Source organism: Mixophyes fleayi, chromosome 4 (assembly GCF_038048845.1).
Source record: "Mixophyes fleayi isolate aMixFle1 chromosome 4, aMixFle1.hap1, whole genome shotgun sequence".
Lineage (NCBI taxonomy): Eukaryota > Metazoa > Chordata > Amphibia > Anura > Limnodynastidae > Mixophyes > Mixophyes fleayi.
The window spans coordinates 150031410-150045340 of NC_134405.1; the positions used below are offsets into that span (position 1 = coordinate 150031410).

The window sequence follows — 13931 nt, forward strand, 5'->3', positions numbered from 1 at the left end:
AAGGTCCATGTTCTTTTCATACTAGGGTACATTCATATATTAGTTAGTATAGGTATTACAAAATCCTTAATGTATGTACATTTATGCTCTGCCATCTATATATTAAATCACTTTATGTCAGAAACATAAATATGAAGAAAAAAGTGTTCACAATGGCTGTAGATTGTTGTATGTAGTTGTGTTAACCAGGATCTCTACCATTCTACCGCTTACACACACATAAATACTATTCTAATACCGGTACTGCTGATTGCTTTGCTAGTCATTCAGTATTTGTTTAGCCAATTGATTTGTTTAGCTGTTCAATTTGCCTTAATCTAGTTCTGTTATAAAATATTGTTTTCAGATCTGGTGACACTTGTGATTATTTTTGCGTTGCTCAACAGTATGCTTTCTACATTTTCACTATAGATATACCCGGCGTCAGCTGGATTAATTGACACATTTTCTGCACAGGCAACTATTATATTGTTAAAAAAGAAAAATAATTATGATGGGTTGTAATATCAACACGCAAGTACAAAGTCACATCGCAATGATCTTTGTTTTGCACAAATAATCTAGATTTATTTATTCGTTATCTGCTTATCATAGTACTGTAGATTAAAAATTGGAGAATAATGCATTCTGCTTTTTAAATAATCAAATATAACGCCCTGACTGAAACCCAATGTGTCAATCAAACTAATAGCATAAGGCATTGTACACAACTGGGGCACTGCAGCCATACCTCTGCTGGTAATATTCTTCAGGCAGCAGAGCGAGAACTGGTTTCAGGATAGTGTGAGACAAATCACCCTTTGCTGTCACCTGCAGCATACTCGCGGACTGCTCTCCGTCTGTCCGGCTCTAGATAGAGGTATGTGATAGTGAAGGGCTTGGATGTTAAATGTTTACACTGAAGTGGAGAAATGTGTCAGTTGAACTGTTCTCAATTGCCTCTGGAGACATTTAACTAAAACACATCTAGTCTGAGCTAGAGGCAGACAAAATACCTGTAATCCATTTTCCATTCGTGTCATAAATAACCATCTAAACTGAGCTGAAAAAAAGAATAGCACCCATCATATAATTATTATTGTTGTTATTATTGATATCATAATTATTATCGTGTCATTCTTAAAATGTTGTATAAATATGTATAGAATGGTATATGTACATTAGCTATTTTATTCCTAATGTGAAAATAGATGTGACTTGTAATAGAAAAGGATCACTAGAATCCAGTCGGTTAGTTTACAGGAAAACTCAATATGTTGTAGTTAAATTGCACCTTACCTAATATAAAATGCAATGTATATATCAGTCCAACTTGGAAGTATCTTCTAATTTGAGACACAAAGGTTACGGTTGAACCGTAAAGAAATTAGATCTCATTTTCTAATGTGGACTTGCACCCCATTCTGGACAGCCATCCACATGCACAATTATCCTCTATTTTCACATCTAGACTGAACAGAAGTTGTTTTACATAGGAAAGTATTCTGAGCTGTGCCCTGGGCCGTGTCCTCTGTATAACCCTCCGATATTCAGCCCAGGGCTGTTTATACAGCTTTACCTGTACTACTATAGGACCCTGTTAAATCAAACCCCAAGCAAACGTAACCTAATCCTGCCACGATCGCTTTAACTCGGTGGTATTCAAGAGGCTTCTTCTCCAGACCACAACTAGAGGACACAGAGAAATTCGGACCAGGTGTAGCAGGGACCTTCAGTTCAGGAAAGTCATTCACTTCAAAAGAGAACGAAACTAAAATAATTCACTCAAGGTCTGGGGGGCTCTATTGTTTTCCATTAACATTTCCATTGATTTCCTGTTGCCTGATGACCCCTGATATGTAACCTTACTATAATCCAACTACTGCACTTCATTATTACCATAGCGTGTTAGACTTATGGGCTTGAGAGCTATCAGTAAGAATCGAGATTTGTTTCTTAAAAAATACATGGCGTAAGAGTGATGTCATTTTCATTTCCTGAGAAGAAGATAACCATTTGAATACTGGGGTGGCCAATACCAGCTTATTGATCGTTACATTTGACGCAACATTAGAGTCACCAATGACCCACAGCACAGGGTAAAGTGCATTTATTTATACAGGGGAATATGGCGATATATTCAACTCACAATGGAATCCAATACTATCCTCTATTTTCACTTCTGAGAATTCGATGCCGATTTTGTGAATTTGAACTAGTTGACATATAAAATAACAGATATTAACAGTGGGTTTAATCATCCTACTGTTAGCTACGTCTTTTAAGTGAACATAAAACCACAACTCGTCAGTCGCTACAGAGTTGGCCTTTAAATATCACAGGTCAGGACTCAGGACACTCATTATTCCAACGAGTAAATGTATTCACGTCGGCAAATTTGTACAGTTGGATTTGTGACTTGTACTTGGGCTACTGGAATGAGATTTTGGAGAATGTCCCTTTGATTCAAAGCGACGTGTGAGTTAAATATTCAGAGCTAGAGGCAGGCCTGACTCCTTGGGTGGTATATCAGAAAGATCTCTATGACATGCAGTCACTCCAGCTCTGCTACACCCTATGTCTCTGCCTTACCATGTTGCCCTTGGGCCTTGCAGCCACTTTCTGCACTTTTTCTATAGTGCTCAGCTAGAAAAGATCCACAACCTATTGAGATCTCAGTGCCAGGTCCCTTAACTTAAAACCAAATTAAACGCTTTCTTCTCCACCATTGTTTTTGTTAATTGGACAAACAAAGACGGCTATTAGTGGTTAGCTGTCAATTATGAATGGGAGTTCAGTGGTCACCCTACCCAGCGGGTAAAGAGCTCTTTACATTCAAGCCTAGCACTGTCCGCTCCCTGCTATCCGAGATCTTGTCTGCTGCCAGGATCCTTCTCTCATGTTTTCCTATTCATCATGATCTCTACTCTTGTTTATATTCTCATGTATATTTAATCCTCTTCACTGACCCATATGTCAGCAGTCGCCGTGCTCTATAAGAGGGCTAAACTCTGCCAGCCATTATCCTATTAGTAAATAGATTATTTTTATTTAAAATATGAATACAATTTTTGCATCCCCTGTCATTGGCTGTTTTTCCCAATTCATCAATAAATTTAAAGAGTTTGAATTTTTGAACTCATTTTACAAATCGTCTTCAACGTGTAAATGCAAATTGATGCATAAATAACAATGTTTTTAAAGACAGCCCAAATTTACATTCTAGTAACTGTTTTCAGCTGAAAATGTCAATAACCTGACGTCTGCAGTGGAACCGTGATATAGGGAAATATTTGTCATAATGTTGTTATCAGGAGCTCTTACGTAAACAATTCCAGAGATGGCCTAAGGCAGAGTGAAGACTGACATGTTAAATAGACTTTTGGGTTTTAAAGGGAGCTTTGCTCAACGAGTATTAGTACAGTACATCACAAAGCTGCTATGACTCACAGGTCAATTAGTACTGCCACAAATACATATAACAGTATTCAGAAATAAGACAGCTTACCTACTTAACGCAGTGAACAAAATTATCTATTCACTGATCACCAGATGCTCCCTCTAGAAAACACCTGATGGTATCTACAGATCACTGATATGTCAATGGGACAATAAACGATCTCCAGCCATCACTGTGATTTTAATTGGGCAGTAAAATACATCAAATCACATTATCTATGGATTAATCAAGTCGATATATTTTAGGACGGTAGGCGACCCGTTTTTGTGGCTGACTGGGAATGCTGGGACTTACAGTTCCACAGCAGCTGGACAGAATATAATTTGCCCTAGATCCTTGAGAAATCAATGCCCTCCTGGTTGTGGATAAACCAAGAGAGAAGAGATGTCCCGTGTCACTGGCAATCCTCGCAATGTATAGTGGTCCGATCCCTGCCCAAACTCATGCAATGCTCTCATTTCCTGGCTGTTTACTAGGGGCGTGACGTCACGATTCCTGGCGTCGGCCAGGCTGGCCAGTGCAGGGCAATGCATAGCATCAAAAGAGCAACCTCCCATTCCCCAATTACATACTGTCAATCTGGGAGTGCTGGGAGTATGACACTAGAGACAGCACAGGGATCATTCCGCTGCAGCAATACTTATTTCCTATTTCCATGTTGTATATAGAGATGCGTGTCTTTCATTTACAGTTGTCTGAATTCTACTGATCACGAAATGCTTATCTCGAAGGTTTTTTTAATCTCTACTAATTCCTATTGGTAGGTTTTCTTTAATAAAAATATATTTTTTTCCGCATGTAATCCCTTCCAGGTTAGTATGTACCTGTCACACTACGGTCACATACGTGTTATTTATAAATACATTGCAAAAACATCTAACATATCATATTCAAAGGAATCATTGTGTGCAAGCACTAGTTTATACTCAACTGCAAGGACTTCCTTGTCACTGTTTGCTTTATGCCACATGTACTTAATCCTTTCACGGTTTGTTGTATTTCTTGCCATTGTGAAACGATGTGTACACTCGGGGCTCTATACAAACACACATGTATACCTGCGGATGAGTACAGGGCCTCGTGTTTCCTTTACGAGGAGATATCAGATGTCCAGGTAGCAAAGTGAATTTTTTCTCACCGCATTTTTGTACAGAACTGAAGGAAAATAACTGTCTGATTACCTTCTAATTAGTCTGTGACGATTTTTACTATTTCAAATTAAAGTAATTTCCATGTTATGTGTATCTAACTATTTGCCTATTACACCCATTAGTTGCATTTTTTTTACAGCAGTCAGTTGCAGCTTCTCAAGAATACACGAATTTAAATATAGTACCATAATAATAATGTACACAAAATCATAAATAAAAAAAATCATATAATGTTGATTTATTAACAAAAACATAGAAAAAAAAATTGCAGAATAAAGACGTTGTAAATCTGTAGATATGGTGAAGATAACTGTTGCAAATCAGGATCCCCAATCTGATAGTGGATAGCTGAAGTGCGCGAAAGTCATTTATATGTATATTTGTGATTAATATCTATTTTCACCTCTAGAATATGTAATAATAAATAAGGTAACTGCACTGAGTGTGAAATGACTAAAGACGTCTAATGGACTAGATAGGAGAACAGTAATTTTACAGCCTACTAAATATTTACTATTAAAGAAATGGTCCAGGAAATATAATGCTATTTGCTAGTCAATATATTTATGCGTATGTATATATCTATGTATATCTATCTATCTATCTATCTATCTATATATATATATATATATATATATTTGTGTGCGTGTGTGTATAAAAAAAATATTAAGTACATATAAAAATATTAAATTAAAGTTATTACAATATACACGAGTGTTTTGTCTTCTTTTACATTATTTTAATCTGTAGTACATATGACTGTGATATACAGACCACACGACAGCCGCTGTTGGCGCACTTTTGCTGCTATTGTAATGATGTGCAGGTGGGTTACATATTATCAGCGAGTGAAGTTCCAGTTTTTTGCTTGTGTGCCGCTAGGGGATGCAGTGACTCAATGCAAAGAGCAACAGGAGGTCTCAGGACGATATCTAGGAAGCCAATTACCAACAGGCTACATAATTCACATACCCTCACCCCTCATGCACAATCCCTAAATTGGTTTCTTTACAGGTAATTCTTGTGCCCTAAATTTTCCACAGCCGCAGCAACTACGGTTTATGGAAGAAACTGTGTTTTTCTATGAATAATGTCACAAGAGACAGTTAAATAATCCATTGCGACATATATCTGACCAGAAGGAGCACCTGCTGTGTGAATAGCTCCCAGGTGCCATCAAAACTGACATTATTGTACAAGTAATTCAAATTACAATACTTCTTGCCCAAGCAGAATTGCGCCTGTGTAATGAACTTACCCATATATATATATATATATATATATATATATATATATATATATATATATATATATATATATATATATATATGTTTTCTTTTAACAGAGGGATCAAACTTGAAAAACGAAACAGTTTTCTGCTGGCATGAACATACAGTATAAACACAAACAGAGCATTGTATGTGCGGGTGCTCCTGTGTAATGCATACATTAATAATAATGCTATATGTGTAGTTGAAGGGCTAGTCTTTAGTTTATTAGCAGGCAAGCACGGTATAGGGGCGTGAGAGAGGAGAAGAAGGGGAGTGACTGATGCTATGTAAGTTTGGGTGTCCTATTCCCTCCTCTGTCACAGTCCCCTCCCTCACTACTGATGACAGTGGAACCTCCTTAAGTTGCGTCTCGCCACAGCTGTCTGCGATCATTGAGCCGCCTGGCGCCATCCTGCTACTTTCAGAAAGAATGCCTTCACTGTAAAAAAAATAGAGAGAGAGAGAGGGAGAGAAAACACGAGATCCGATCAACCAGTTTCAACTTCTTTTTCTTGGATCACATACCTCTTTCCCTCCTGCTTTGTAGTTTGTGAAAGGTTTGTGCTGACTTTATTCTCTGACTCTAGGAGGTCCTCCTGGGCTGAGGTGCCTCCTGTAGACTTCTGTGGCCAACTTTTATGGGACAATCGCCTTCCACTTTTGTCAGAAGAAGTTTAGGTCTCTGACACACCTGAGTTACCTGTTATTCACTGCTTCAATTTAAAAACGCTTTTTTTTTTTTTAGAACATTTTGCATTTGAATTATCTGTGCATCCTAAGTTGCTGTTTTCTTTTCATCGCAGGTGACTGAGTTCCGTGGATCTATTATTATTATTTTTCATATATTTTTATTATTTTTTTCTCCAAAATAATTGGACTTACATTTGGGTAAGTGGTGCACTCTGAGAAGTTCCTGTATCCAAATCCCAGGTGTTGGTGGAAATGGAGGTTTCTCCAGCAGACCAGCCACGCTGGGTCGGTCATCACCACCACCCGGCTGTACTCAATGGACAACATCCTGATTCACATCACCCTGGGCTGAGTCACTCATACATGGACCCCTCTCAGTACTCCCTGCCCGAGGAGGTGGATGTACTCTTCAATATCGATGGGCAAGGAAACCACGTCCCTTCCTATTATGGAAACTCCGTACGAGCAGTGCAGAGGTACCCAACTACCCACCCCGGTGAGTGCTGAGCTGCACAAGTATTTTCTATATTTATTAATAGTTATCTAACCTCAACGAACCTCTTTAAACCCAGTATATGTGTTGTAATTCACCTCTAATTTCACTTACCTGCTCTTATTTTACTGCTGATTATACGTCTTCTTTTATTTGCAATTAGAAACAACATTTTCTCCCAAAACCGGCTAGTCGTGCATTTAATTATGTTCAACAAGAATTAACCATGTTAAACATCGGATACATCTAAGTAATTATATTTAGGAACGGCGGGTGTTAAATTGATGGAGTGATTTGTACAGAATAAAACGTAATAATACCCTATCACACTTAGTTGCGCATGTGTGCTCTGTGAGAGGACCCAGTATACAATGCGTGTTCACAATTTTTTGTTTAGACAACTTGTGATCTAGTATTTTCACACTTATTTCTAACCAGTTTCCTGCATTAGTCTCTATGTGAAGATCTAACCACCTCCTCTTCCTTTACTGTGTTTTTCATACCTGTTGTAGAAAATCTTTTTACTAGAATACCACTCTAATGAACTGTTCCACAAGAGACTGCACAACATAAATACTGCACAACAGTTTTCTATACACATGTGTAGTGAATCTAATCTGCGCTTGTGTTGTAAATCTATTTCCCACACTATTCTATATGATAAAGCTACAAATAAGTTTTGTGATACACCCTTTAACAGCTAAATTGTGCCTTGATTGTTTCTCTTATGCTATATAATGCAAGTTAATTTAAATGTAAAAATGCAACATCGGTAGCATCAGCCTTGAGGAAACATACGTTGTTATGATGTCTAATTGTGTTGGTTATATATATATATATATATATATATATATATATATATATATATATATACAAACACACACACACACACACACTCACAATTACACTGTAATAAGGTTTATGGAAATGTATACAGTCATCAATTTTCAAACCTGGAAGCAACAAGTTTTGTTAACAAATATGTTCTCATTATTACACATTTCAATTTAGTTTAAAAGTACATTATATGAAGCTATCTAGAGTACATTATAATTCTCTAATTTTGTAGATTCTGTAGATCAATATATAATTAAATCAACAGGGTACTTGCGACTAGTTATTAAAAACATATAACATGCAAATATATATATTTTTTTATATATATATAGTGAGTATTTGCGAACAAAATCAAATGTCCAAATGAACAACAACCCGTAAAAAGCCAGTGAGATTTGATTTAATTGTCTAATTTGCACTGGTTAGATCAAAGCGAATGCCTGATTGGTTGCTGTGTGTTTCCGCACCTTTGCACTTTGATAGTAAGTAATCCCCATAGTTATGGGTGTCATGTAATCTTATGATATTAATGTATTTATTTAGGCCAAGTATGCCGCCCCCCTCTTCTACATCCCTGGTTGGATCATGGGAGCAAGGCTATAGGAGGACACCACCCTGCATCACCTTGGAACCTTAATCCCTTCTCCAAGAGCCACAGTCCAACTGGACCTCTTACTGTCTACCCTCCAGCTTCCTCATCATCCCTGGTTACAGGACATTCCAGCCCCCACCTATTCACCTTCCCCCCAACTCCACCAAAAGATGTCTCCCCGGACCCTTCTATTTCCACCACTGGATCCAGTATCTCTAACCGCCAGGAAGAGAAGGAATGCCTTAAGTATCATGTGTCCCCCGAGTCCATGAAACTGGAGTCCTCTCACGCTAGAACACTTGGGGGAGCATCGTCTTCTGCACATCATGCCATCTCCAACTACCAGTCCTATGTACAAGAATACAGTCCAGGGCTCTTCCCACCGAACATTATTGGGGGATCCCCAACTAGCTTTCCTTGCAAGTCAAGGCCCAAAACGCGCTCAAGTACAGGTAGGATTCCTATTCAACGTTAACACCTTTTATGTATATTCCTGAACGCTTTTCGCAATGACCTTTCTAACATGTACTTGTCCTTGGCTAATAGGTTCCAATTTTATGACTGTTTTTAAGAACAATAAGGCATCTATATTGTCTGGGCCGTTTAAGAAATATTTCTTATTTGGTTTCAATAATAGACTAAAAAAAATGTCATAATAAGGTCACACTTCTATGTATACATCAACTTCATGCAGTAATAGGATTCATCAAAGTGATAATCAGCGATTTCTCTCTACAATCATTCAGACCTGGCTGCGAATCACATAAATTTTAGTCAATATATAGACAATAACGCTCTTGAGATCATTGGACAATCTCATCTCTTGCTACCTATAGCGATCGATCGACCTATCAGTCTATCTATCTATCTATCTATCTATCTATCTATCTATCTATCAAAGTCTGATAAGAGATGTGGGCAGTGGTATATCTATTCTATGTTTAAAAATACCTAAGTATCTACAAACATTTTAGCAAGATTAAAAACTCTACCCCAAAATAATACAATTTGATATACAACTTCAATTAACGACTTATGCTACTTTACGTTGCAGACTATGCATAAGTAGCATAATAAAATAATTGCGAGCATTGTATAATCTGTTTCGCTGAAGGACAGTGGCGATATTGAACTAGTTTCAGCCTCAACCGAGAAGAGCGTGGAGGATTGAAGTCTTCTGTACTGTGTGAAATGGGAGAGCAAAGAAAATGAAAATTAACAGTGTCAGGGCCTGGTCTGGGATGTGATGTGTTTTCAGGGGGGTTTTCCAGGGTAACATTTGCTTTGCTTGTCTGGGCTGTGACTGTCTCTATTTAGTTGATATGTTTGAGCTAATCCAATTATTTTCAGACTGCTGCACGCGACAGTTTCATTGTTTATCCAGCGCCAAGGAGTTTAATAGGGTCCGGATGTGGTCAGGCTGACCAGAATAGACAATATTTGCCTGCGCTGCATACAGGGACAGGGAGGCTGTCAGCTGCCACTGTACATAGACTCATATACCGTGTTATGATTCATTTCCCCCTGTCCTTGATGAAGTACACTAGCATAAGGTGTCGCTGAGTAAAGTGTTATGATTGCTCTGCTGCAGGAATGTAACGTTTTGTTTTATCTGCTTAATCAGTTTATAATAAGAGTTTGCACAGCGGTGACAAGGCTTTCACCTTATAAAGCAGGCTTAAGCTATAGGTAGCTTAAAAGCCACTGCTGTAGAACCATAAGTTACAGCAGGTCCTGCCAGCCTTTGCCACAATTAATGGAGAGCCACGGGTCTCAATTAATTCTGGGTCACTGCAAAAAAATAAAAATAATGCTGTTTATCAGAGTTTTATTTAATTTTCTCACCAAGCTTAAATATTCAGATAGATTCGATATTTCATTCCAGCAGTTTTTATCCCTGACATATTTTGGGACAGAAAGAAATGTGCGATTTACGCGCAACATGTGTGCACAGCGCAGTCATGTACACTGACTGCTGCTGATCCAGCCCACCAAAGAGCTGATAGATGGAGAATTAGGTCAGTCAGTGTTAGAAAGAACTTGTTTTTCCGCACCCACATAAACTGTGGTTTCTAACCTCAAGCTCAAAATGTGTGCCGTAAACATTTAAATGATGGTCATAAGCCTCAGCAGTATTCACTAGTTGTGTATAGAATCCCAGCTCTAAATGGAGTGAAATGCTATATGCGCATTGAACTTTTATGCACCTGAAAAATGTCAACAATGTCATAGATAACGAATTGACAGGGATTAAAACAAAAAGGTATAAAATATTACGACATAAAAAAACGGTTAATTAAACACTGAAACTAATCCCAGCTTTGGAGTCTTGTGACATGTTTTGGATATGCTGGGAGGATATACACTGTTTCATTACTGTGGGGCATTCACAGTCTCAAACCCAAGTTCTCTGGAAAACAGTTATAACTGTGACTGTGGTTGTGGTGCAGTGCAAATGTGTAGAGTACAGGATTCAGGCTTTGCATCAACTGGGTAACGACTTCCCATATGATAACACAACTGTCAGATGGCAGCCTGCACGATGAGGCCTGTACATGGTGTGTGTGTTTGCTGCACTACAGATGGATGAAGTATTTGACTGACGTGAGGTCACATGAGCCTTCAGCAAAATTCTTTATTGTTGTTAGACCCAGTTATACACGATGGCAGTCCCGAGCGGACAAAAAGTTAAATAAACAGGTTATAAATGGGAAGTGAGTTTCTAATCTAGTGTTATGCTACTTATCTATGCTGTATCATAAAAATGTTTCTCCACATTGGAAACACACACACACACACACACACACACACACACACACACACACACATATAAAAGGGAGCACAGATGCTTGGACAAGCTTGTTATGTACACAGTAACTGAAAACACAATTTAGCTTTTCACCTAATGTTAAGCCCTTCCCTATTTGTCCTTTATAAGGCTTTGTAACCCACAGTTTACATGATCACTTGTATTCCATACAAACACTTATTCCCTTAAATAGATTGACTTCTCTTCAAAGAATAATTGCAATAGCTATGGTGACATATATCAATATTTTGTCACACAGTGCTTAGCAAGAACGCATGCATTTCTAATAGCAAACAATAGGAGATCTGCTCACACTATTAAAGTAAATAGGGCCTCTTAAGATGTCTACTGTTGAACAGCTAAGCCTTTGAAAATAGTCTTTCCAAACCCACCTGTAAAATGAAAAATGACTTTCAGTTCATGGTTAAAGGCTTGTTGCATGAGCAATGGAGGAGGGTGGGGCATGCAAAAACCATAGTGTGTTGTAAATACCTGTAAAGGTAAAAATACTAAGGGCCCGATGGAGAGTTGGATGTTATTTACACTGAAATTGTAATTGTAAATCGCATTGCGCAATTTACACAGGATTCCAAGTCCATGTGACCTTGAATACTATGCAAATTGCACAAACACACCTATTTATCTGCCTTATGGTCCGCTGTGCCTTATACACTTAAGTGTGTCAGTCACATTGGCCCTGTAAAACAGATAAATGAATAAATAAATTAATGTAAAAAAACAAATAGCATATCCCCCTCCACAAACAGTACAATGGTTGGTAAAGCTGTTTGGGAGGGGATGCACACCTTTTTAAATGTAATTATTTTTTTTACTTCTTACTTTGTTAATACAAAACAAGTCTGTTGCACCAGGAAAATGCACCCACAAAAGATACGTCTCCTAGAGACCTATCTGCGGCTGCTTTCACCACCTCAGCATAGCATGTAAAGTGCGTGAACATGCCTTTACATTGCTAGGCTCGCCCACTACCTTCCCCGTTTCACCTCTTTAAGCACAGAGAGGTGCAACAGGGAGATCCGTCTCAGTCTGAGTGCAAAATAAGACGGATACTTGGCTAAAATTGCTTTTTGCACTGATCAGTTGGACTTCAGTCCAGCTCTACATATTCACAGAGCTACAAAATATGTATTCTATCTATCTATCTATCTATCTATCTATCTATCTATCTGTCTGTCTGTCTGTCTGTCTGTCTGTCTGTCTATCTATCTGTCTATCTATCTGTCTATCTATCTATTTATCTCTCTCTATATATACAGTGGGCGAAGTAGAAATATATAGGTGGAAGTGGGGAGAATGTAAGTAAATGACAGTAGGAGAAGTAAAGGTATCTAATATCTTAAAATATTTACAAATCTCATTTGTGGATGTCTCTGTAAGGATAACATTTTGTTAAAAAAATGGCTCCTGTGCTGGCACATAATGGGTTCCTTTCCCCCTGCCCTTCCCTTAACTCCTCAAATACATTGTGCGCTGCATCTCCTGGTACAGTTGTACAGTTAGGTTGAGGTAACAAAGCGAACAGGGAGATGGATTTGCACAAAAAGACATGACAGGATTTGCATAGCTATATTTCTCTCCCATTGTTTGCAAATTGAGACCTCTGAAACTCCATTATGACTATTTACTGGTGCAGTAAATGCTTTGCGTATTTTGGAGATATTGAAATATAAAAAGTCCCCTATTTACCAAAATAACAGAGTAAATTGCAATGTTTTTTATATTACTCTTACATTTGCATAACAACATTTAAAGTGTTTCTTTGCTTGGAAACATACACAATTTACTAGCTCCTAGCTGCAAGATTCCGAATGTCTAAATAGACACACATTGGTGATCTGATGCATATATGTTACATTTATTGTTACTTACAAAAATACTAATTATACTTACTATGTATGCATAGTGACAGGTTTAGAATATTTGGAAGAGCGTATCAAGCTTAGCCTTTCAAATATGATTTTCAAGTCTGCCTATTTCATTAATGAATAGATAGACAAAGATTAGTGTTTTTTAATTCTACAATGGCAGATAGACTGCGTTTCATCAAAGGATAGTGAAATATTTATTTTAATTTTCATCTAACAGAATTAATTCCCAACAGTGCTTTGTGTAAATACCATTTCAAGCCTTATTTCCTGTTCCCCACTATTTTAAACAACCACAGCAACTGTACTTATGAACCAATAGGTTAATTAGCAAAATGTTCAAAATTCATTTATTACTATTTGATGATCCCTGTGCTAAAAAATTTTAAGAGCTCAAAAATGTCAACAATAGGAGACCTACTCTTACATTACTGCTATATGTTTTTTCAAGAGGAATTGTTTACGTTAAGTTGAAGTTTGGGTGCTAAATAGTTATATTTTTACCTGACAATTTTTCCTGAGGTAATTCGTAGTATATACTGCCTTTTTCTGATGTAACACATAGCGCAAAATCTGCTACGTCAATTTTTTAGCATATGGCTATATTTTAGAACACTGTTTTCAGTCTTTTGTCGTTATTATTGCTATTACTCGCTGAAACATGCAGTTTGTGAAAGGCTTTCCTGTTTAATATGCAAATGTCACTAGTATTTACCACAAGAAGGCACAGTCAGCAATACTGTGCTTTCACTTTTAAATAATC

At 37.6% G+C, this 13931-nt stretch overlaps 1 protein-coding gene across 7 annotated transcripts in view; it reads left to right on the forward strand.

Annotated features, from left to right (window-relative positions):
- Positions 1 to 13931, forward strand: part of GATA3 (GATA binding protein 3) — a 30167-nt gene that overhangs the window by 3042 nt on the left and 13194 nt on the right. For 2 of the 7 annotated variants that reach the window (XM_075208609.1, XM_075208610.1), the window contains exons 1-3: positions 6199 to 6418; positions 6665 to 7047; positions 8425 to 8925. In XM_075208609.1, the coding sequence (XP_075064710.1) occupies positions 6804 to 7047; positions 8425 to 8925 (745 nt within the window). In that variant the 5' untranslated portion in view covers positions 6199 to 6418; positions 6665 to 6803. Of the gene's footprint in view, positions 1 to 6198; positions 6419 to 6664; positions 7048 to 8424; positions 8926 to 13931 lie in introns of those variants that run through there. The other 5 variants (XM_075208603.1, XM_075208607.1, XM_075208604.1 and 2 more) reach the window with 3 other exon arrangements.